Raw genomic sequence first — 26496 nt, 5'->3', positions numbered from 1 at the left:
GACTTTCGTAAACCTTATTCACGTGTGTCTTCGGTTTGTGGAAGAAATGGCGCCCGAATTGCGTTGGGTGATTTTTATAATTCGAATGGTTGCGGAAGGTTTGAGAGTTGGAGATGCCTAAAAAGATCTTACGAGAACTTGATCAGACAAATCCTAGGGGCAGAGTGAGGTCTCCTCCTACACGGGTTGTAGTGTAGCCCGCTTGTCCCCACACCGCGGCAGTGCCCACATCACGCACGCTCTGCCCCCTCGGTGGAAGTGGAATGCAGCTCAACGCTCGTACGCCCGCCACTCTGCTCTGCTCCCCCGTCCTATTCCCTTGTCTCGCTCACCCTTCATCAAACGACGCACCGTGCGGCCCAGGCCTCAACGACAGCAGGCTTGCTTGACAGGAGGACCAAATTTCCACACGATCGTGGACGTGGAGAGAATCCTAGGTGTGCTATACGGAACGCAATCGGGGTAGCCCGTGTGTTTATCTATCTGTAATCAAGGGCAGGGCAGGTGTGGCGCCCCGTGAGCAGGGCGAATTAAGCCCATTTACGCCACTCAGCCAGGCAACGGGGTACGCGTCAAAGGCCATTGGGCAAGTGCAGTCGCACTGCCGCGGCCGCAGACCATTTACGCCCTTGCCAGGAGCCAACCTGGCCACCACCCATCACTTCCCCTTCCACAGCGCAAGCCTGTAAAGTGTTTAAACCCTTGGCTCTGCTCTATTTAACCATCACACATACCCAACCCAAAGAGACCACACAGCTCAGGAAAGCTCTTCAGACTCGAGAGGAAGGAGCCATGGCGCTCGGCAAGCTTGCGGTGGCCGCGCTGGTGGCGTCTCTCCTCCTGCTCAGCACCATCAAGGTAAGTTAAGGGTGCCTTCTGTCTAAGTACTCAATGCGACAATGCATACAATATACATGGCTGATTTTGTCCTCTCCTCTGGGTGGTGGATAGGCTGCCGACTCTCCTACTCCGGCTGCTGCTCCGCTCGGGCCTCCTCCCCACAACATCGTAGACCCCTCTAAAGGTATCAAATCTGCCCTATGATCGGAGTACGTATTTCAGATGAGAGAAAATGCGCTCGTTCATTCCATGGCGTGTGATGCAGACTGCGGGTGGGCGTGCAACCTGCGGTGCAGCGCCAACTCGCGGCCGAAGCTGTGCAGCCGGGCGTGCCTCAAGTGCTGCAGCGTGTGCCGCTGCGTGCCGGCGGGCACGGCCGGCAACAAGGAGACCTGCGGCAAGTGCTACACCGACTGGACCACGCACGGCAATAAGACCAAGTGCCCCTGAATATCTTCGGCCAACCTAAATATCTTAGTAGAGTAGCTAAGCTTTGCTCATGATTGTCGTTAGCGTTACCGGTGACCTTCGTGATTTCGTCTTGGTGTGGAAGGAACGGTGTTGACTAGACTAGCACTAGCTAGCTGGTGAACCTGGTCCTGGTGTGTTCTTGTGTAAAGAGTAAGTACGTGTTGTCCCGTAGGTGGGCGTATTTCTCGTGTAATAAAGCCCATCTGGAGGTTTATGTGGTGAATGCATGGTTCTCCTGCTAGCCGTATACGTCACCTTTGTTTGAGATGAAAAGCTGGCGCTTCGTGCGTCCCCCTCCCTCGTCCCTCGTTCAAAGAAAAGAGAGTTCTTATCCGTCGCAGTCCAAGTCCATGCCATGAACCATCTGCTGTGAGCTGTGTCTGCCACTCTTTACTCCGTCTGTCGCATGCGTTGTCGTGTTGCAAGGCCCGCATATATGCTTCATTTCTTGGTTGTGCATGCAAGCGTGCATGTGCATCGGTACTGTCTCGACTCTCGAGCTAACAGACATGTACTTGCATAGAGAAGATAAGGTATGTGATCATAGCACGCACGGGTGCATGGTACTATACGTGACAGTAACACCACCAACCTCCAGGCAACGAGTTGTGTCCTCTGGGGCTGGAGCTCTAGCCAAGATTGCGCGTACTTTGTTAGACCTACTCCACCGCGCAACCCCAAACGGACATTTGTTTTGTCCGGATTCTGTCCGTTTAGATAGGAATTTAGCGTCGTGTCGGGGCGTATTCTGAGATGCGGTGGTCGTGCGCTCAGGGCGCGGCCGCATCCATTTGCTTCATCCTGTCCGTGTCTATTTAAAAAGCCAAAAGCAACGTTTCAAATGCCAAGCCCTAGTTTAGGCCAGCGGACCCGGTTCATCACACCGGCAACAGAGCCAGCGGCCTACACGTCCATCGCCGGCATCAGCCAGCGGCCGGCAACACAGCCAGCCTCCAAAATGAATAGTTGTCCTCGCCAGCAACACAGCCAGCGGCCGGCAACACAGCCGGCCACCAAAATGAATGTTTTTTCTCGCTGGCACACAGCCAGCGGCCCAATGGGCGGGTGGCACCCATGCCAGCCTTCAAAAAGAACGGCCACGGCCGATCGGACGAGCTAGTTCAGGCCTTCGGCGTCGAGCATCTCCTTCTGCTTGGTCTCGAACCAGGCCCTTGTCCTGTCGCTCATCTTCGACAAGTCCACGCTCATGATCGCAAGGGCCACCTCCTTCGCTTTGGTGGCGGTATTCGTGGCCTTGATGCCGAGCTGCCTCTGCCTGGCTTTGACGTTGTCGGCCTCGATGTCGAGCTGCCTTTGCCGGGCCGCCTCCTCCATGTCGATCTTCCTCCTCTTGGCCGCCTCCTTCATCTCAAGTTTCTTTATTTGAAGGTCTAGGTATTGCTTCATTTGTTCCTCCTTACTTTGCCGCTTCTTCTCGTCCCTCACATCCTTTTGGGACATCATACCATGCAAAGTGTCATGCAATGCCATGAATGAGGCATCACGTATGTCATCAATCTTGGAGTTGGTCTTGCCCCTCGGCCTCTTCAACGCCTCGCCATCTCCACCTCCGGCGAACTTGGCCGTCTTCAGTCCTCTCTTCCTTTGTAGTTCAAGTATTGGTCCTTGAACTTAGGGCAATTGTTGATGATCGTCCAACAATACGTTAGAGTGAATGGCTTGTCGTTGTGCCGGGCCTTGAATGCCTCCAAGGATTGAAATGCCTACACCACATGATCAACAACAGGTGAACATGCAAACATATACACGGCCAGAAGTCTCATCACCGTAGCAAGGAAAGGGCTAGGAAGAGGAGAGCATACCATGCCCCCAACGCCGAGACCACTCACGGGCCGTGCTTCAACGCTCTCAAATGCGGCGCAATACTTGTTGCACTCTTGTTGGATGAACAATCATCTCTTTTGAATTGAGCCGATGCCACGGTTGCTTGTAATTTGGTAGGGCTCAAACATCTTCCTTTCATGGAATGTTTTGTGGACTCTCGTCCAAAAAATAATGCCCTTTTTTTGCGCGCCGGTCCTCGGATCTTGGCTAATCTCCATCCAAGCTTGGCAAATCAACTTGTCCTCATCTTGTGTGTATGAACCCGTGCGAATGCTCTTCCTCTTCTTTTGTGCTTCCGCTCTTTGGGTGAGCTCGTCGATGAACAATGGCTCGCCACTAATATCAACGTCATTGCCTTCTTCTTCATCACCATCACCTTCGACATAGATGTCATCGTCTTCATGCCATGAGTCACCATGGTCGTAGTCAGCACGGTCGTCGGCCTCTTCATCGGGCATGTACCGGGCACAACCATCCTGACTTTGGGTCTCCTCGAGGTCATAGGTACGGGCATGCCCACCCTCGAAGATCACGTCCTCCATGTACTGGTTGTAGAAGGGGTCGTCGACCATTGGCGTTGGGGTTGGCATTCCGTCAAACAAGACGCGGGGGGCCGGCATGGTGCCCGTGCCTGCTTTATTTACATCTCGATGGCCGGCCGGCCGCCGCTGCTGGACCCAGGCGTGACGTTGAGGTCGATGACGGCCGCGAGGCGCGGTGTCGACGGTGCGAACAAGCCCACGTCCGGCGACCCCGAGAAACGGGTCTGGTCGTCGTGCCTTGGCGGAGGCAAGCCAGGCGACATGGGCGCGGTGCGCGACGTCGGCGACTGGAAGTGCGTAGGCCGGGCGACCGACGAGCCTGTGCTCGCCGGGCCGACGACCGTTGCAGGGAACCCGGCCGGACGGCCCATGCCAAGCATGAGGATGGCGTGCGCTTTGTTGACGAGGTCCTTCTCGTCGGCCGCGGCTTTGCGCCGCGCGGCCTCCAGCTCATCGCGTTGGGCGTCGAACTTGGCCGCGGCGGCATTGACCTTGACGACCGCTCTCCGTTCCCTCCTCTTCGCCGATTCCGCGTCCAACTTGGCGCCTTCTTCTTCACCTTTGTGGCGGGTCGACGGCCAGGTCGCCAGAACTCGACGGGGCGTCGGCCATGGACGGGGGAGAGAGGGGGCGGCGGGAGGGACGTGGGAGGGTTTGGGGGAAATTGCGCCAAATGGGTGTGTGGGGGGGGGGGGTTGGTTTCTCCCACCGACAGGTGGCCCAGGGGAGGACAAGCGCGCGCGTCCCGCCCGTCCGCGCGCTGTCCGTTTCACCCCAAAACCGGCGCAAACTTGGGTCGGGGATGGGTCGAAAGCGGACACAAAGCAGACAAAAATCCGTTTGCGCCCGCGCGCTGGGCCGTCTCATTTGTCTCTTTTACCCCAAACGGATGGGGACGGACAGGATAGGATCGCGCGGTGGAGTTGGCCTTACTCGAGATAAAAGGAAGGCATGGTAGCCATGGGAGTCCAAATTCACTGATTTGGTCCTTTTTCGAAACTTCAGCATGATCTAACCCCTTTCAGGAAAAAATCAGGATCTGTCCTTTTTCCTACGGTTATTGGCCTATGATTTTTCCTGCGGATTTCTTTAAAAAAATATAACTTTCATTTTATGAAGTCTTGAAACTATAATCGCAATTTCGAAAATTACAGTTATAGCACCCTGTCTTTGTCGTCACCAACGAAGACCAACTTTTCATTTTCAAGAGAGGCGAAGAGCCTTATTCGTTGCCCATGGAAAAGAAGTATGTTTTTTTTCCGTTATCGACGGGGACGAGGAACCCTTTTTGTTGCTGCCAGAAATGAAAAACCCGTCATATCACCGAAACAAGGCGACGGAGATGCATGTAGCAATGATTACCCACTTTGGCTGCCAATGAAATGTTTTTTTCATCAATTTGCCCTTTCCTGCTCAATTTTTCGCCTTTTCTCTTGCCTTGCTCATCGTATAAACCCTCCTCCCTCTCCTCGCATGTTGGCTTATGCATCCTACCTTAGTCATTTCTCCATATATGTCTGTTGAGCATCCCACCGTTTTACTTCATGATGTCTCATCTAGTTTTGACAGGTGTCACAAAAATGAAGATGGGAAATAGCAGTAGGGAGGTTTCACTAGTCTCTTTTGATAAATTAGTTAGTAGTGAGAGCCACCTGGAATTGGTAAGTGTTTTTCCCAAAGAAGGGCTCATGGAAAGAAACCCTAAGAAAATTCGACCAAGAACTTTTAAGATTGCGTGGAAGGTAGGACACGGTGTTTAAACTCAAAATGTATGAAGGTGTGCATTCGTGAGTTACTTCTGGAACTTACATCGACAAAAATAAGTTTTTCGCATAAGCAATATGGGGACCACATTGCACCCTTGACACAAAGACCAGTTGGATCCAAGAAGCCAAGCAACCTATAAAGAGCAGCCTCCCCAACAACCTCCTAGATGGTCACGGACATCCAAAAAATAGTGGCCAACAACCTAGAGTCGGGAAGTGATGACCCCGCACCACCTGACGATAGTGCAGAATACATGTCCAACATAATTCAACCCGACACATGCCATAGTTGAATAAGCTGCAGAGCCGGCCAATCGGGGTCCATGACACATTGACTGAGGGATGGCATAGAGTGACCCATACTTCATTTCTGTGTCGTGACCTCTCCCTTCCCCTTCATCGCATCCTTCGATGGAGCCTTCACTACTGCGGCAACCAGTTCCATCATATTATGTCGAACGGGGTTCCACAGCTTACGCGATTCATTACTTTGTATGAGTGCTTCTTGGGGATGACCCCGCACTTTGGCCTCTAAAGCAACTTCTTCGAGGTAAAGCTGCGGAAGGAAAACGGCAGAATGCCAGATTGCGGTGGGGCAATTGTTCCGCCTCGTGCGGGCTTGGGGTACTTTTGGCTTCCGGTCGGGAATGACGGAGTTGTGGCAGTTGATACTTCTCATGTATATCTATAATTTTTTATTATTTCATGCTACAATAATATCACTTTTGAATATATTTTTATAGAAATTTATATTATTTTTCTCGACTAACTATTAATTAAGTGCCCAGAGCCAGTTGTTTTTCTACAAATTTTTGACTTCTCAGAAAATCCACATTTACGGATCTCAAAATACCGTGGGGATTTACGTAGATTTTTCAGAAGACGAAGATTCTAGAGAGCACCAGAAGAAGCCAGGGGGGCACCCTAGGCCCCCACTACGTGGGGTGGCTGCATGGGCCCCCCTCGCACCACCTTATGCTGATTCTTTCACCTATAAATCCTGAAACTCCGCGTACCATTTTTCACGATTTTTCTACCACCAGAATTTCTTGCTCTGAGAAGATCAAATCTGAAGGCCTATTCATGCATGTATGAACAAAGTTCTTTACGTGTAACAAAAAATGTACAACGTGTAACAAAAAATTTAGACATGTGTCTGAAACAGAGAAAAAAAGAAACGAAAGAAAACCAAAGAGAAAAAGGAAACAAGAGAATTGGAGGAAAAACAATGCAAGAAGGAAAAGAAAGAAAAAACCTGAAAAATGAGAAAGAAAACTAAAAATAAAAAGGCAAAAAATTGGATGAAAAACAATGCAAAAAAGGAAAAGAAAGAACCTAAAAATGAGACAGAAACAAAGAAACCAGCAAAAAAAGTAAAATTTATAACAAAGAAAAAAGAAAAACAGAAGGAAACCGGTGAAAAAAAAGGACCGAAGAAAGAACAAAAGAAACGACAAAAAGAAATAAAAACCCGAAGAAAACCTAACCTAACGCGAGTGAGTCCAAGTCTATTGGGTGCGCCCGCTAGTGCTATGCCTGAAGCGAGACAGCTTCGATCTCATGTAAAGCGAGATATAGCACGCAGGCGAGGGGAGACCACAACTCTCAAAAGCGCTCGTCTTTTTAAGTTATTTTTGCCTACTTTTTTTTATTTTTTATACTTTAAAATATTCTCAATATCTATATTCGAAAAAACATATGACATAAGTTTGTGAAAAACTTTAATCATGCAATTAAAAATTACTAAATGTGTTTTGAAAAAATTTGTTTCCGATGCATACTAAAAGTGGAAAATGTGTAAGGACAAGAGTAGACATCAAGATATAAATTCTCAAAAATGTTAATCATGTACTTGGAAAATGTTAAACATGTATATAAAAATGTTTCTGATGTATAATAAAATGTACATGAAAAGGTTAACAAAGAAAATATATGTTTTATAAATCATTAATCATGTATTTAGAAAATTAAACACCTTTTCGTATAATGTTCCTGATGTAAAAAAATTACAAAGTTTATGGAGAAAAGTAGACATGAAAAATATATATGTTTCAAAAAATCTTAATCATGTCCTAAAAATGTTAAACCTCTATAGATAAAATGTTCGAGATGTATGTACAATGTTTATGCACAAAAGAGAAAGAAAATATATTTTTAAAATTTTTAATTCCATATTTCTAAAAAATGCAATGTGTATATACAAATATACAATGTGCCTGGAAAAAAGTAGTTATAAAAATATAACTTAGGAAGAATATAAATAATGTATTTAGAAAACTTTAAACGTATATATGAAAAAATTTCTTGATGCATACAAAAAATGTTCAATGAAAAACAAAGAAAACCAATGAAAACAAACAAGAAAAAACAAACAAAGAAAATAAAAAACCAATAAACCGCAAAATAAACGGGAAAAGGTGAAAAAAACGAAGTAAAACAGAAAAAAGGTTGAAGGAACAAAGAAAACCAAAAAAATCTAAGATGGAAAAGATTAAAAAAAGGAAGAAAAAAACAAATGGACAAAACAAGTAAAACTAGCGAGCGAGGATCCCAAAGCGTGCGAGCTACCTCGAAGTCAGCAAGTGAGCGACGAGAAGTGGGCCTGCCCATTACAACCTGACATAAAAATACCTTTTCCCTAATCGATACCATGAGGCACCCCCCCCCGGGGGGGGGGGGGGGACGTATCTGGTGCACTGGGGCAATTGGTGCTACCGGTGCATCGGACCCCATTGCACATTAATTTTTTTTGAAAAAATTGACTACATCGACACAACATCAATGTATGTTTTCACAAAAATTTAAATCAAAATTCGAAACATTGCTCGAGATACAAAAATAGAAAATTTGATTCAATGTGTTAATGGGCCAAAACTGAAGCCCAATTTGTGTTATGTACTATTCTGTCAAATTTGCCATTTTTGTATCTCGAGTAATGTTTCAAATTTTGGTTTGAATTGTGACAATATACATTCTTGCTGTGTCAATGCATTAAATGTTTTATGAATTTTTTCAAACATTTTTGAATGTGCAACGGGGCATCGGTGCACCGGTAGCACCAATTGCCCTGGTGAACCAGATATACCCCCCCACGTACACTAGGAGTAGCTGGTGCGGGCCGTATACTTCCGGTCATGTTTTTCTTTTCCACATTTTCGTGCTGGGTTTTCTAGCCATTCTCTGTTCGGGGTTTTTTCTACTTGTTTTTTGTTTTCTTTTCTCTGTTTTCTCCTTTTTTTTTGTTTTACTGTTTTTGAAGAAGTTTCAAATTCCTTTATTGTTTCTCAAATCCGTGAACTTTTTTTAATGCATGAACATTGAGCATGTGATTTTTTTTTCAAATTCTTGTTTTCTTTTCAGCTTTCTTGATATTTTCCAAATTCATGAACCTTTTCCCAAATCGTGAACTTCATATTTGCAAAAAGAATCCAAAATCTTGTAATTTTCTCAATTCGCGAACATTTGCCAGTTTTCCATTTTCTTATAAAATTTTATTTTTTGTGAATTTTATTTAAAATTTTAACCCTTTTCAAATTTATCTTTTCATTTTTATGATTATTTTTCAAAACTCAGCAGTCAGACCGTCAACTAGTCAACCAACTAACCAGCGAGATCGAAGCGAGCCAAGTGTGAAAACGGGCGACACCTTTGTATTTGCTGGGCTGGCTGCTACGCATCGCGTGCGAGTGCCAGCAGCGCTAGCCGGTGCTAAGAGCGCCGAATAGCAGCTCTCTTCCATGCTTGTCAACCAAAGCACCTGGCTCGCTTCCATCTTGCTGGTTGGTTGGTTGACTAGTTAGTAACCGTCTGATCGTTGAGTTTTTTGAAATTTGGAATATTTTTCAGATTTATGAACACTTTTTCAAATTTGTATTTTTTGGAAATTTAGTAATATTATATTAAATCATAAAATACTTTTAAATTCAATTTTTATATTTGTAAACATTCCGGAAACATTATTTGAAATCCGCATTGATTTTTAAAATACATAAAAGGTTAAAAAAATTGGAACATTGTTGAGTCCCTAATATTTCTTTTGATTTTATGAACAATTTTTTAACAAAAAATGTGAATAGTTTTTAAGTTTAAAATGCAGAATGAAAAAATGCCAATGTCCCAGCACCTGACCTAGCCGAAGTGCACGGGCAGTACGTGTTTGCTAGCTTTCCGTCGCCCTATGCAGGCACTGGGAGGTCATCCACTGCGTACAGAAATCCTGAAAGAGGACTGCATTTTGTTTGTTTTGCGAATTTGAAAGAAGACTGCGTTAATAATAAGAACCCGTCTTCAAAGAGTTTGTGTGTTGACTGAGTTCAGCGCGCGTAATCAAAATTCAACACTTCCTACGACTCATTAGGTTCAAACAACTAACGAGAAATAGCTCCCGCATTTTTTTAGGAAATACTACCGTGGCTTACTTTATTAATCAAATAAGCACACTTACATCGTTCACGAGATATTCAATAAGAAAAGGAGGGTGATCATCTACCCAATTACAAGATAAAAGATTTCCATAACTATGTTTTGCTATCTCATGTGCAACATCATTGGCCTCCCGGAGACAGTGCGAGTATTGAACTGTTCCTATTTCCGTCACCAGATCAACACAATCCGCATAAACTGCAGCTTCTTCATTCCACCATATTTGTCCTCCTTTGCAAGTTTCAATCACCTCTAAACAATCAGATTCAACAACGACTTGGTGATAGCCCAAAGATGCCACCAGTTCAAGGCCTTTTTTCATTGCCAGTGCTTACATCATCGTGGCCGATGACAAGTGTGGAACATAAAAACATGCACCCGCAAGGAAATTGCCAATCTTGTCACGGATAACCGCGCCCGTCGCCCCTTCCCCCTCTTCAAAATGAAACGAGGCATCTACATTCAATTTAATTTAACTTGACATGAATCTGGTTTCATCCATTTAACTACTCTGAGTTGCTTTGGTGAAGTTTGTGCATAGGGACAGAACAGATAACTTCCAATTTGTTGTTGGGGGTGTCCTCTTCTTGTGTGTGACTGTCCGTCTGATCCACCGAATGTACCATGTTGCGATCGCCACAACCTCCGCAATCCCTACATAAGGTAGATCAAGGTAATGACTCGTTGAGGAATCCAACAACTCCTCCAAGACGGCTGGACCTGACCTGTCTACAATACATGCATCTCATACTGCTTGTTTTAGTTTTAGCATGTACCACATCGTTTTTGCTGGTGCGCATTCAAATAGCAAGTGTTTCAGGTCTTCTGGGTGCTCATGACAGATTGGACACCGGTCGTCCGTCCCAATATGACGATTCGTCAGAGTTGATTTGACGGGAATGGCTCCATGTAACACTTTCCACACAAAAGTTTGGACTGTGGGGGAACGCAGTAATTTCAAAAAAAATCTTACGCACACGCAAGATCTATCTAGGTGATCCATAGCAACAAGAGGGGAAGAGTGTTGTCTTTGCACCCTCGTAGACCGTAAGCGGAAGCGTTATGACAACGCGGTTGATGTAGTCGAACGTCTTCACAATCCGACAGATCCTAGTACCGAAAGTACGACACCTCCACGATCTGCACACATTCAGCTCGGTGACGTCCCACGAACTCTAGATCCAGCTAAGTGTCAAGAGAGAGTTTCGTCAGCACGACGGTGTGATGACGGTGATGATGAAGCTATCGGTGCAGGGCTTCGCCTAAGCACTACGACGATATGACCGAGGTGGATTATGGTGGAGGGGGCACCGCACATGGCTAAGACCATGTCTATTGTTGTGTTCTAGGGTGCCCCTGCCCCCGTATATAAAGGAGCAAGAGGGGAGGCCGGCCGGCTGATACGTCCATTTTGCATCATGCTTTTATATTGATATTTATTGCATTATGGGCTGTTGTTACATATTATGTCACAATACTTATGCCTATTCTCTTTTATTTTACAAGGTTTACATGAGGAGGGGGAATGCCGGCAGCTGGAATTCTGGGCTGGAAAAGGAGCAAATATAAGAGACCTATTCTGCACAACTCCAAAAGTTTTGAAATTTCACGGGAGCACGTTTCAGAATATAAAAAAAATATTGGGTGAAAGAAGTACCAGAGGGGGGCCACCCACCATCCACGAGGGTGGGGGGCGCACCCTACCCCCTTGGGCGTGCCCCCTGCCTCGTGGCCCCCCTGGCAGCCCTCTGATGCCCATCTTTGGCTATATGGAGTCTATCGTCCTGGGAAAAAAAATTCAAAAGCAAGCTTACGAGACGAAACTCCGCCGCCACGAGGCGGAACCTTGGCGGAACCAATCTAGGGCTCCGGCGGAGCTGTTCTGCCGGGGAAACTTCCCTCCGGGAGGGGGAAATCATCACCATTGTCATCGTCATCATCAATCCTCTCATCGGGAGGGGGTCAATCTCCATCAACATCTTCACCAGCACCATCTCATCTCAAACCCTAGTTCATCTCTTATATCCAATCTTTATCTCAAAACCTCAGATTGGTACATGTGGGTTGCTAGTAGTGTTGATTACTCCTTGTAGTTGATGATAGTTGGTTTATTTGGTGGAAGATCATATGTTTAGATCCTCTATGCATATTAATACCCCTCTAATTATGAACATGAATATAATTTGTGAGTAGTTACGTTTGATCCTGAGGACATGGGAGAAGTCTTGCTATAATTAGTCATGTGAATTTGGTATTCGTTCGATATTTTGATGAGATGTATGTTGTCTTTCCTCTAGTGGTGTCATGTGAACGTCGACTACATGACACTTCACCATTGTTTGGGACTAGAGGAAGGCATTGGGGAGTAATAAGTAGATGATGGGTTGCCAGAGTGACAGAAGCTTAAACCCTAGTTTATGAGTTGCTTCGTAAGGGGCTGATTTGAATCCATATGTTTCATGCTATGGTTAGGTTTGGCTTAATACTTCTTTTGTAGTTGCGATGCTTGCAAGAGGGGTTAATCATAAGTGGGATGCTTGTCCAAGGAAGGACAGTACCCAAGCACTGGTCCACCCACATATCAAATTATCAAAGTACCGGACGTGAATCATATGAACGTGATGAAAACTAGCTTGACGATAATTCCCATGTGTCCTCGGGAGCGTTTTCCTTTATATAAGAGTTTGTCCAGTCTTGTCCTTTGCTACAAAAAGGATTGTCCCATCTTGCTGCACCTTATTTACTTTTATTACTTGTTACCCGTTACAAATTACCTTATCATAAAACTATCTGCTACTGATAATTTCAGTGCTTGCAGAGAATACCTTGCTGAAAACTGCTTATCATTTCCTTCTGCTCCTTGTTGGGTTCGACACTCTTACTTATCGAAAGGACTACGATAGATCCCCTATACTTTTGGGTCATCAAGACTCTTTTATGGCGCCGTTGCCAGGGAGTGAAGCGTCTTTGGTAGGTGGAATTTGGTAAGGAAAAATTTATATAGTGTGCTGAAATTTACTGTCACTTGTTACTATGGAACATAATCCTTTGAGGGGCTTGTTCGGGGTATCTTCACCCCGACCAATAGAGCAAAGAGTTGCTCCTCAACCTACTGAACCTACTGAAATTTTTTACTTTGAAATCCCTTCCGTTACGATAGAGAAACTGCTAGCTAATCCTTTCATTGGTGATGGAACTTTACATCCCGATCTGCACCTAATCTATGTGGATGAAGTTTGTGGATGATTTAAGCTTGCAGGTATGCCTGAGGATGTTATCAAGAAGAAGGTATTTCCTTTATCTTTGAAGGGAAAGGCATTGACATGGTTTAGGCTATGTGATGATATGGTATCATGGAACTACAACCGATTGACATTGGAATTTCATCAGAGGTTTTATCCTATGCATCTTGTTCATCATGATCGCATGTATATATATATATACATAAATAAATATAATTTTTGGCCTCGCGAAGGAGAAAGCATCGCTCAAGCTTGGGGGAGGCTTAAGTCAATGTTATATTCATGCCCCAATCATGAGCTCTCAAGAGAAATTATTATTCAAAATTTTTATGCTCGGCTTTCTCTCGATAATCGCTCCATGCTCGACACTTCTTGTACTGGTTCTTTTATGATGAAGACTATTGAATTCAAATGAGATTTATTGGAAAGAATTAAACGCAACTCCGAAGATTGGGATCTCGACGAAGGTAAGGACTCAGGTATAACCCCAAAGTTTGATTGTGTTAAATCTTTTATGGATACCGATACCTTTCGTGAATTTAGCACTAAATATGGACTTGAATCTGAGATAGTAGCTTTTTCTGTGAATCCTTTGCTACTCATGTTGATCTCCCTAAGGAGAAGTGGTTTAAATATAATCCTCCCATTGAAGTAAAAGTAGTTGCACCTATTAAAGTTGAAGAAAAGACTATTACTTATAATGATTCTGTTGTTTCAACTGCTTATATTGAGAAACCACCTTTCCCTGTTAGAATAAGGGATCATGCTAAAGCTTCAACTGTTGTTCATAAGAGTAATACTAGAACACCTACACCCTCTGAGCAAATTAAAGTTGAACCTAGTATTGCTATGGTTAAGGATCTCTTGGCCGATAATATTGATGGGCATGTTATTTACTTCTGTGATGAAGCTGCTAGAATTGCTAGACCTGATACTAAAAATAAACATAGACTTGTTGTAGGCATGCCTATTATTTCTGTTAAAATAGGAGATCATTGCTATCATGGCTTGTGTGATATGGGTGCTAGTGCAATATCTCATTCCTTATATAAATAAATTATGCATGATATTTCACCCAGCTGAGATAGAGGAAATTGATGTTACAATTAAACTTGCCAATAGAGACACTATTTCACCAGTTGGGATTGTTAGAGATGTTGATGTCTTGTGTGGGAAATTTAAATATCCTGCTGATTTTTTTGTTCTTGGTTCCCCACAAGATGACTTTTGCCCCATTATATTTGGTAGACCCTTCTTGAATACTGTTAATGCTAAGATAGACTGCAAAAAGGATGTTGTTACTATTGGTTTGGGAGATATGTCTCATGAGTTTAATTTTGCTAAATTTCATAGACAACCCCATGATAAAGAATTGCCTAGTAAAGATGAAATTATTGGTATTGCTTCTATTGCCGTGCATCCTAGTGATCCTTTAGAACAATATTTGCTCGACCATGAAAATGATATGTTTATGAACGAAAGAAGGGAAATAGATGAAGTATTCTTTAAACAGGGGCCTATTTTGAAACACAACTTGCCTGTTGAAATCCTAGGGGATCCTCCTCCACCCAAGGGTGATCCCGTGTTTGAGCTTAAACCTTTACCTGATACTCTTAAATATGCTTATCTTGATGAGAAAGAGATATATCTTGTTATTATTAGTGCTAACCTTTCAGAGTAAGAAGAAAAGAAACTATTGAAAACTCTGAAGAAGCACCGTGCTGCTATTAGATATACTCTTGATGATCTTAAGGGCATTAGTCCCACTCTATGCCAGCACAAAATAAAATTGGAGAAATACCCGAAACCGGTTGTTGATCACCAACGACGATTAAATCCTAAGATGAAAGAAGTGGTAAGAAAAGAAATACTAAAGCTTTTGGAGGCAGGTATAATTTATCCCGTTGTTGATAGTTAGTGGGTAAGTCCTTTCCATTATGTCCCTAAGAAGGGAGGTATTACTATTGTTCCTAATGATAAAGATGAACTGATCCCATAAAGAATTGTCACAGGTTATCGAATGGTAATTGATTTTCACAAATTAAATAAAGCTACTAAAAAGGATCATTACCCTTTACCCTTTATTGATCAAATGCTAGAAAGATTATCCAAACATACACATTTTGCTTTCTAGATGGTTATTCTGGTTTCTCTCAAATACCTGTGTCAAAGGAGGATCAAGAAAAGACAACTTTTACTTGCCCTTTCGGTACCTTTGCTTATAGACGTATGCCTTTTGGTTTATGCAATGCACCTGCTACCTTTCAAAGATGTATGACTGCTATATTCTCTGACTTTTGTGAAAAGATTGTTGAGGTTTTCATGGATGATTTCTCCGTATATGGAACTTCTTTTGATGATTGCTTAAGAAACCTTGATCGAGTTTTGCAGAGATGTGAAGAAACTAATCTTGTCTTGAATTGGGAGAAGTGCCACTTTATGGTTAATGAAGGTATTGTCTTGGGGCATAAAATTTCTATAAGAGGTATTAAAGTTGATAAAGCCAAGGTTGATGCTATTGAAAAGATGTCGTGTCCTAAGGACATTAAAGGTATAAGAAGTTTCCTTGGTCATGCCAGCTTTTATAGGAGGTTCATTAAGGATTTCTCAAAAATTTCTAGGCCTCTGACTAATCTCTTACAAAAAGATGTTCCTTTTGTCTTTGATGATGATTGTGTAGAAGCATTTGAAGTACTTAAGAAAGCTTTGATTTCTGCACCTATTGTTCAGCCACCTGATTGGAATGTACCATTTGAAATTATGTGTGATGCTAGTGATGTTGGAAATATGCCCTACAGGCAATAATAAAAGCATTATTATTATATTTCCTTGTTCATGATAATTGTCTTTATTCATGCTATAATTGTGTTATCCGGAAATCGTAATACATGTGTGAATAATAGACACCAACATGTCCCTAGTAAGCCTCTAGTTAACTAGCTCGTAGATCAACAAATAGTCATGGTTTCCTGACTATGGACATTGGATGTCATTGATAACGAGATCACATCATTAGGAGAATGATGTGATGGACAAGACCCAATCCTAAACATAGCATAAGATCGTATAGTTCGTTTGCAAGAGTTTTCCAATGTCAAGTATCTTTTCCTTAGACCATGAGATCGTGTAACTCCCGGATACCGTAGGAGTGCTTTGGGTGTACCAAACGTCACAACGTAACTGGGTGACTATAAAGGTATACTACGGGTATCTCCGAAAGTGTCTGTTGGGTTGACATGGATCAAGACTGGGATTTGTCACTCCGTATGACGGAGAGGTATCACTGGGCCCACTCGGTAATGCATCATCATAATGAGCTCAAAGTGACCAAGTGTCTGGTCACGGGATCATGCATTACGGTACGAGTAAAGTGACTTGCCGGTAACGAGATTGAACGAGGTATAGGGATACCGACGATCGAATCTCGGGCAAGTAACATACCGATTGACGAAGGGAATTGTATGCGGGATTGATTGAATCCTCGACATCGTGGTTCACCCGATGAGATCATCGAGGAGCATGTGGGAGCCAACATGGGTATCCAGATCCCGCTGTTGGTTATTGGCCGGAGAGTCATCTCGGTCATGTCTACATGTCTCCCGAACCCGTAGGGTCTACACACTTAAGGTTCGGTGACGCTAGGGTTGTAGGGATATGTATATGCAGTAACCCGAATGTTGTTCGGAGTCCCGGATGAGATCCCGGACGTCACGAGGAGTTCCGGAATGGTCCGGAGGTAAAGAATTATATATAGGAAGTGCTATTTCGGCTATCGGGACAAGTTTCGGGGTCACCGGTATTGTACCGGGACCACCGGAAGGGTCCCGGGGGTCCACCGGGTGGGGCCACCTGCCCCGGGGGCCACATGGGCTGTAGGGGTGTGTGCCTTGGCCTATATGGGCCAAGGAAACCAGCCCCAAGAGGCCCATGCGCCAGGAGATCAAGAAAGGAAGAGTCCTAAAAGGGGAAGGCACCTCCTAGGTGCCTTGGGGAGGAGGGATTCCTCCCTTGGCCGCCGCCCCCCTAGGAGATTGCATCTCCTAGGGCCGGCGCCCCCCTAGGCTCCCTATATATAGTGGGGGAAGGAGGGCCTCTCAAACCACACTTTGGTGCCTCCCTCTCCCTCTCCAACACCTCCTCCTCCTCCATAGAGCTTAGCGAAGCCCTGCCAGAGTACTGCAGCTCTACCACCACCACGCCGTCGTGCTGCTGCTGGAGCCATCTTCCTCAACCTCTCCTTCCCCTTGCTGGATCAAGAAGGAGGAGACGTTACGCTGACCGTACGTGTGTTGAACGCGGAGGTGCCGTCCGTTCGGCGCTAGGATCTCCGGTGATTTGGATCACGTCGAGTACGCCTTCCTCATCCCCGTTCTTTGAACGCTTCCGCGTGTGATCTACAAAGGTATGTAGATGCAATCCGATCACTCGTTGCTAGATGAACTCCTAGATGGATCTTGGTGAAACCGTAGGAAAATTTTTGTTTTTTGCAACGTTCCCCAACAGTGGCATCATGAGCTAGGTCTATGCGTAGTTCTCTATGCACGAGTAGAACACAATTTGTTGTGGGCGTTGATGTTGTCAACTTTCTTACCGCTACTAGTCTTATCTTGCTTCAACGGTATTGTGGGATGAAGCGGCCCGGACCAACCTTACACGTACGCTTACGTGAGACCGGTTCCACCGACTAACATGCACAAGTTGCATAAGGTGGCTGGCGGGTGTCTGTCTCTCCCACTTTAGTTGGAGCGGATTCGATGAAAAGGGTCCTTATGAAGGGTAAATAGAAGTTGACAAATCACGTTGTGGCTTTCACATAGGTAAGAAAACGTTCTTGCTAGAACCCTATTTCAGCCACGTAAAACTTGCAACAACAATTAGAGGACGTCTAACTTGTTTTTGCAGCAAGTGCTTTGTGATATGATATGGCCAAAGTTGTGATGAATGATGAATGATATATATGTGATGTATGAGATGTTCATGCCATTGTAATAAGAATCACGACTTGCATGTCGATGAGTATGACAACCGGCAGGAGCCATAGGAGTTGTCTTTATTTTTTGTATGACCTGCGTGTCATTGAGAAACGCCATGTAAATTACTTTACTTTATTGCTAAACGTGTTAGCCGTAGTAGTAGAAGTAATAGTTGGCGAGCAACTTCATGGAGACACGATGATGGAGATCATGATGATGGAGATCATGGTGTCATGCCGGTGACAAGATGATCATGGAGCCCCAAGATGGAGATCAAAGGAGCTATGTGATATTGGCCATATCATGTCACTTTTATTATTTGATTGCATGTGATGTTTATCATGTTTCTGCATCTTGTTTACTTAGAACGACGGTAGTAAATAAGATGATCCCTCAAAATAATTTCAAGAAAGTGTTCCCCCTAACTGTGCACCGTTGCGACAGTTCGTTGTTTCGAAGCACCACGTGATGATCGGGTGTTAGATTCCAACGTTCACATACAACGGGTGTAAGACAGATTTACACATGCAAACACTTAGGTTGACTTGACGAGCCTAGCATGTACAGACATGGCCTCAGAACACAGAAGACCGAAAGGTCGAGCATGAGTCGTATAGAAGATACGATCAACATGAAGATGTTCACCGATGTTGACTGGTCCGTCTCACGTGATGATCGGACACGGCCTAGTTAACTCGGATCATGTTATACTTAGATTACTGGAGGGATGTCTATCTAAGTGGGAGTTCATTGAATAATTTGATTAGATGAACTTAATTATCATGAACTTAGTCTAAAATATTTACAATATGTCTTGTAGATCAAATGGCCAACGTAGTCCTCAACTTCAACGCGTTCCTAGAGAAAACCAAGCTGAAAGACGATGGCAGCAACTACACGGACTGGGTCCGGAACCTGAGGATCATCCTCATAGCTGCCAAGAAAGATTATGTCCTACAAGCACCGCTAGGTGACGCACCTGTTCTCCCTGCAGAACAAGACGTTATGAACGCTTGGCAGGCACGTACTGATGACTACTCCCTCGTTCAGTGCGGCATGCTTTACAGCTTAGAGCCGGGGCTCCAAAAGCGTTTTGAGAGACACGGAGCATATGAGATGTTCGAAGAGCTGAAAATGGTTTTCCAAGCTCATGCCCGGGTCGAGAGATATCAAGTCTCCGACAAGTTCTTCAGCTGTAAGATGGAGGAAAACAGTTCTGTCAGTGAGCACATACTCACTATGTCTGGGTTGCATAACCGCTTGACTCAGCTGGGAGTAAATCTCCCGGATGACGCGGTCATTGACAGAATCCTTCAGTCGCTTCCACCGAGCTACAAGAGCTTTGTGATGAACTTCAATATGCAGGGGATGGAAAAAACCATTCCTGAAGTATTTGCAATGCTGAAATCAGCAGAGGTAGAAGTCAAAAAGGAACATCAAGTGTTGATGGTGAATAAAACCACTAAGTTCAAGAAGGGCAAGGGTAAGAAAGCCTTCAAGAAGGACGGCAAGGGAGTTGCCGCGCCGGCAAGCAAGCTGCCGGGAAGAAGCCAAAGAATGGACCCAAGCCCGAGACTGAGTGCTTTTATTGCAAGGGAAGTGGTCACTGGAAGCGGAACTGCCCCAAATACTTAGCGGACAAGAAGGCCGGCATCACGAAAGGTATATGTGATATACATGTAATTGGTGTGTACCTTACCAGTACTCGTAGTAGCTCCTGGGTATTTGATACCGGTGCGGTTGCTCACATTTGTAACTCAAAACAGGAGCTGCGGAATAAGCGGAGACTGGCGAAGGACGAGGTGACGATGCACGTCGGGAATGGTTCCAAGGTCAATGTGATCGCCGTCGGCACGCTACCTCTACATTTACCTTCGGGATTAGTTTTAAACCTTAATAATTGTTATTTAGTGCCAGCTTTGAGCATGAACATTGTATCAGGATCTCGTTTAATTCGAGATGGCTACTCATTTAAATCCGAGAATAATGGTTGTTCTATTTATATGAGAGATATGTTTTATGGTCATGCTCCGATGGTGAATGGTTTATTCTTAATGAATCTCGAGCGTAATGCTACACATGTTCATAGTGTGAGTACCAAAAGATGTAAGATTGATAATGATAGTCCCACATACTTGTGGCACTGCCGCCTTGGTCACATAGGTGTCAAACGCATGAAGAAGCTCCATGCTGATGGACTTTTAGAGTCTCTTGATTACGAATCATTTGACACGTGCGAACCATGCCTCATGGGTAAAATGACCAAGACTCCGTTCTCAGTAACAATGGAGCGAGCAACCAACTTATTGGAAATCATACATACTGATGTGTGCGGTCCAATGAGCGTTGAGGCTCGCGGTGGCTATCGTTATGTTCTCACCCTCACTGATGACTTGAGTAGATATGGGTATGTCTACTTAATGAAACACAAGTCTGAAACCTTTGAAAAGTTCAAGGAATTTCAGAGTGAGGTTGAGAATCAACGTGACAGAAAAATCAAGTTTTTGCGATCAGATCGTGGAGGAAAATACTTGAGTCACGAATTTGGCACACACTTAAGAAAATGTGGAATAGTTTCACAACTCACGCCGCCTGGAACACCTCAGCGTAATGGTGTGTCCGAACGTCGTAATCGCACTCTATTAGATATGGTGCGATCTATGATGTCTCTTACCAATTTACCGCTATCTTTTTGGGGCTATGCTTTAGAGACTGCCGCATTCACTTTAAATAGGGCTCCGTCGAAATCCGTTGAGACGACACCGTATGAATTATGGTTTGGGAAGAAACCTAAGCTGTCGTTTCTAAAAGTTTGGGGATGCGATGCTTATGTCAAGAAACTTCAACCTGAAAAGCCCGAACCCAAGTCGGAAAAATGCGTCTTCATAGGATACCCTAAAGAAACTATTGGGTATACCTTCTACCTCAGATCCGAAGGCAAGATCTTTGTTGCCAAGAATGGATCCTTTCTAGAGAAGGAGTTTCTCTCGAAAGAAGTAAGTGGGAGGAAAGTAGAACTTGATAAAGTATTACCTCTTGAACCGGAAAATGGCGCAACTCAAGAAAATGTTCCTGAGGTGCCTGCACCGACTAGAGAGGAAGTTAATGATGATGATCAAGATACTTCTGATCAAGCTCCTACTGAAATTCGAAGGTCCACAAGGACACGTTCCGCACCAGATTGGTACGGCAACCCTGTCTTGGAAATCATGTTGTTGGACAACGGTGAACCTTCGAACTATGAAGAAGCGATGGCGGGCCCGGATTCCGACAAATGGCTAGAAGCCATGAAATCCGAGATAGGATCCATGTATGGAAACGAAGTATGGACTTTGACTGACTTGCCTGTTGAGTGGCGAGCCATAGAAAATAAATGGATCTTTAAGAAGAAGACAGACGCGGATGGTAATGTGACCATCTATAAAGCTCGGCTTGTCGCTAAGGGTTATCGACAAGTTCAAGGGGTTGACTACGATGAGACTTTCTCACCGGTAGCGAAGCTAAAGTCCGTCCGAATCATGTTAGCAATTGCCGCATTCTATGATTATGAGATATGGCAAATGGACGTCAAAACGGCATTCCTTAATGGTTCCCTTAAGGAAGAATTGTATATGATGCAGCCGGAAGGTTTTGTCGATCCTAAGAATGCTGACAAGGTGTGCAAGCTCCAACGCTCGATTTATGGGCTGGTGCAAGCATCTCGGAGTTGGAACATTCGCTTTGATGAGATGATCAAAGCGTTTGGGTTTACGCAGACTTATGGAGAAGCCTGTGTTTACAAGAAAGTGAGTGGGAGCTCTGTAGCATTTCTCATATTATATGTAGATGACATACTTTTGATGGGAAATGATATAGAACTCTTGGACAGCATTAAGGCCTACTTGAATAAGAGTTTTTCAATGAAGGACCTTGGAGAAGCTGCATATATATTAGGCATCAAGATCTATAGAGATAGATCAAGACGCCTCATAGGTCTTTCACAAAGCACATACCTTGATAAGATATTGAAGAAATTCAATATGGATCAGTCTAAGAAGGGGTTCTTGCCTGTGTTACAAGGTGTGAAATTGAGCTCAGCTCAATGTCTGACCACGGCAGAAGATATAGAAGAGATGAGTGTCATCCCCTATGCCTCAGCCATAGGTTCTATTATGTATGCCATGCTGTGTACCAGACCTGATGTAAACCTTGCCGTAAGTTTGGTAGGAAGGTACCAAAATAATCCCGGCAAGGAACACTGGACAGCGGTCAAGAATATCCTGAAGTACCTGAAAAGGACTAAGGAAATGTTTCTCGTTTATGGAGGTGACGGAGAGCTCGTCGTAAAAGGTTACGTCGACGCTAGCTTCGACACAGATCTGGATGACTCCAAGTCACAAACCGGATACGTGTATATTTTGAATGGTGGGGCAGTAAGCTGGTGCAGTTGCAAGCAGAGCGTCATGGCGGGATCTACATGTGAAGCAGAGTACATGGCAGCCTCGGAGGCAGCGCATGAAGCAATTTGGGTGAAGGAGTTCATCACCGACCTAGGAGTCATACCCAATGCGTCAGGGCCAATCAAACTCTTCTGTGACAACACTGGAGCTATTGCACTTGCCAAGGAGCCCAGGTTTCACAAGAAGACCAGGCACATCAAGCGTCGCTTCAACTCCATTCGTGAAAATGTTCAAGATGGAGACATAGATATTTGTAAAGTACATACGGACCTGAATGTAGCAGATCCGTTGACTAAACCTCTCCCTAGAGCAAAACATGATCAACACCAGAATTCCATGGGTGTTCGATTCATCACAATGTAACTAGATTATTGACTCTAGTGCAAGTGGGAGACTGTTGGAAATATGCCCTAGAGGCAATAATAAAAGCATTATTATTATATTTCCTTGTTCATGATAATTGTCTTTATTCATGCTATAATTGTGTTATCCGGAAATCGTAATACATGTGTGAATAATAGACACCAACATGTCCCTAGTAAGCCTCTAGTTAACTAGCTCATAGATCAATAGTCATGGTTTCCTGACTATGGACATTGGATGTCATTGATAACGAGATCACATCATTAGGAGAATGATGTGATGGACAAGACCCAATCCTAAACATAGCATAAGATCGTATAGTTCGTTTGCTAGAGTTTTCCAATGTCAAGTATCTTTTCCTTAGACCATGAGATCGTGTACTCCTGGATACCGTAGGAGTGCTTTGGGTGTACCAAACATCACAACATAACTGGGTGACTATAAAGGTATACTACGGGTATCTCCGAAAGTGTCTGTTGGGTTGACATGGATCAAGACTGGGATTTGTCACTCCGTATGATGGAGAGGTATCACTGGGCCCACTCGGTAATGCATCATCATAATGAGCTCAAAGTGACCAAGTGTCTGGTCACGGGATCATGCATTACGGTATGAGTAAAGTGACTTGCCGGTAACGAGATTGAACGAGGTATAGGGATACCGACGATCGAATCTCGGGCAAGTAACATACCGATTGACGAAGGGAATTGTATGCGGGATTGATTGAATCCTCGACATCGTGGTTCATCCGATGAGATCATCGAGGAGCATGTGGGAGCCAACATGGGTATCCAGATCCCGCTGTTGGTTATTGGCCGGAGAGTCGTCTCGGTCATGTCTACATGTCTCCCGAACCCGTAGGGTCTACACACTTAAGGTTCGGTGACGCTAGGGTTGTAGGGATATGTATATGCAGTAACCCGAATGTTGTTTGGAGTCCCGGATGAGATCCTGGACGTCACGAGGAGTTCCGGAATGGTCTGGAGGTAAAAAATTATATATAGGAAGTGCTATTTCGGCTATCGGGACAAGTTTTGGGGTCACCGGTATTGTACCGGGACCACCGGAAGGGTCCCGGGGGTCCACCGGGTGGGGCCACCTGCCCCGGGGGCCACATGGGCTGTAGTGGTGTGCGCCTTGGCCTATATGGGCCAAGGGCACCAGCCCCAAGAGGCCCATGCGCCAGGAGATCAAGAAAGGAAGAGTCCTAAAAGGGGAAGGCACCTCCTAGGTGCCTTGGGGAGGAGGGATTCCTCCCTTGGCCGCCGCCCCCCTAGGAGATTGCATCTCCTAGGGCCGGCGCCCCCCTAGGCTCCCTATATATAGTGGGGGAAGGAGGGCCTCTCAAACCACGCCTTTGGTGCCTCCTTCTCCCTCTCCAACACCTCCTCCTCCATAGAGCTTAGCGAAGCCCTGCCAGAGTACTGCAGCTCTACCACCACCATGCCGTCGTGCTGCTGCTGGAGCCATCTTCCTCAACCTCTCCTTCCCCTTGCTGGATCAAGAAGGAGGAGACGTTACGTTGACCGTACGTGTGTTGAACACGGAGGTGCCGTCCGTTCGGCGCTAGGATCTCCGGTGATTTGGATCACGTCGAGTACGCCTTCCTCATCCCCGTTCTTTGAACGCTTCCGCGCGTGATCTACAAAGGTATGTAGATGCAATCCGATCACTCGTTGCTAGATGAACTCCTAGGGTGATCTTGGTGAAACCGTAGGAAATTTTTTGTTTTCTACAACGTTCCCCAACAAGTGATTATGCTGTAGGGGCTGTTTTAGGACAAAGGGTTGATAAGAAATTAAATGTTATCCAATATGCTAGTAAAACTCTAGACAGTGCCCAAAGAAATTATGCTACTACTGAAAATGAATTTTTAGCAGTTGTATTTGCTTGTGATAAGTTCAGACCTTATATAGTTGATTCTAAAGTAACTGTTCACACTGATCATGCTGCTATTAAATATCTTATGGAAAAGAAAGATGCTAAACCTAGACTTATTAGATGGGTTCTCTTGCTACAAGAATTTGATTTGCATATTATTGATAGAAAGGGAGCTGAGAACCCCGTTGCAGACAACTTGTCTAGGTTAGAGAATGTTCTTGATGACCCACTACCTATTGATGATAGCTTTCCTGATGAACAATTAGCTGTCATAAATGCATCTTGTACCGCTCCATGGTATGCTAATTATGCTAATTACATTGTTGCTAAATTTATACCACCTAGTTTCACATACCAACAAAAGAAAAAGTTTTTCTATGATTTAAGACATTACTTCTGGGATGACCCACACCTTTATAAAGAAAGGGTAGATGGTGTTATTAGACGTTGTGTACCTGAGAATGAACAGGAACAGATCCTACGCAAGTGTCACTCTGAGGCTTATGGAGGACACCATGCTGGAGATAGAACTGCACATAAGGTATTGTAATCCAGTTTTTATTGACCTACTCTCTTCAAGGATGCCCGTTCTTGTCTTATGATGAATGTCAAAGAATTGGTAATATTAGTAGACGTCAAGAAATGCCTATGAATTATTCACTTGTTATTGAACCATTTGATGTTTGGGGCTTTGATTATATGGAACCGTTTCCTTCCTCTAATGGGTATACACATATTTTAGTTGCTGTTGATTATGTTACTAAGGGGGTAGAAGCTATTCCAACTATTAGTGTTGATCATAACACCTCTATTAAGATACTTAAAGAAGTTATTTTTCCGAGGTTCGGAGTCCCTAGATATTTAATGATTGATGGTGGTTAACATTTTTATTCATGGTGCCTTTCGTAAAATGCTTGCTAAGTATGATGTTAATCATATAATTGCATCTCCATATCATCCACAGTCTAGTGGTCAAGTAGAATTGAGCAATAAAGAGCTTAAATTAATTTTGCAAAATACTGTTAATAGATCTAGAAAGAATTAGTCCAAGAAACTTGATGACGCATTATGGGCATATAGGAATGCATACAAAAATCCTATGGGTATGTCTCCGTATAAAATGGTCTATGGAAAAGCATGTCACTTACCTCTTGAACTAGAACATAAGGCATATTGGGCCATTAAAGAGCTCAATTATGATTTCAAACTTGCCGGTGAGAAGAGGCCTTTTGACATTAGCTCACTTGATGAATGGAGAACCCAGGCCTATGAGAATGCCAAACTGTTTAAAGAAAAAGTTAAAAGATGGCATGACAAAAGGATACAAAAACGTGAGTTTAATGTAGGTGATTATGTATTGTTATACAACTGTCGTTTAAGATTTTTTGCAGGCAAACTCCTTTCTAAATGGGAAGGTCCTTACGTCATTGAGGAGGTCTATCATTCCGGTGCCATAAAAATTAACAACTTCAAAGGCACAAATCCGAGGGTGGTGAATGGTCAAAGAATCAAACATTATATCTCAGGTAATCCCATAAATGTTGAAACTAATGTTATTGAAACCGTAAACCCAGAGGAATGCATAAGGACACTTTCCAGAACGTTTCAGACTCCGAAAAGGAAGAGGTATGTGGTACGGTAAGTAAACCGACTCCAAAACAGTTCTAATAGCAATTTTTCTCCGTTTTGGAATATTTAAGAAAATAGGAAAA

The 26496-nt window shown here is 44.2% G+C and overlaps 1 protein-coding gene across 1 annotated transcript; it reads left to right on the top strand.

The window, feature by feature from the left end:
- Positions 1-702: 702 nt before the first annotated feature.
- On the top strand, positions 703-1534 carry LOC147985836 (snakin-2-like). The gene is made up of 3 exons (XM_087539942.1): positions 703-858; positions 952-1024; positions 1106-1534. The coding sequence occupies exons 1-3, from the start codon at positions 793-795 to the stop codon at positions 1288-1290; spliced, it is 324 nt and encodes a 107-aa protein (XP_087396068.1). The 5' UTR covers positions 703-792; the 3' UTR covers positions 1291-1534.
- The last annotated feature ends 24962 nt before the right edge of the window (positions 1535-26496 follow it).

This window comes from Triticum urartu, chromosome 2A (genome assembly GCF_056163025.1).
Source record: "Triticum urartu cultivar PI428250 chromosome 2A, HENAU_Tu73, whole genome shotgun sequence".
Taxonomy (NCBI): domain Eukaryota; kingdom Viridiplantae; phylum Streptophyta; class Magnoliopsida; order Poales; family Poaceae; genus Triticum; species Triticum urartu.
Note: the sequence above shows the minus strand (reverse complement) of the source record. Positions and strands in the feature narration are given on the sequence as shown.

What these genes read in the sequence shown, in the direction of transcription:
- LOC147985836 (XM_087539942.1), top strand. Translation starts at nt 793, where the DNA reads ATGGCGCTCGGCAAGCTTGCGGTGGCCGCGCTGGTGGCGTCTCTCCTC. An exon ending in TCCTGCTCAGCACCATCAAG is followed by an intron (nt 859 to 951) that starts GTAAGTTAAGGG and finishes GGTGGTGGATAG; the next exon opens with GCTGCCGACTCTCCTACTCC. An exon ending in CATCGTAGACCCCTCTAAAG is followed by an intron (nt 1,025 to 1,105) that starts GTATCAAATCTG and finishes CGTGTGATGCAG; the next exon opens with ACTGCGGGTGGGCGTGCAAC.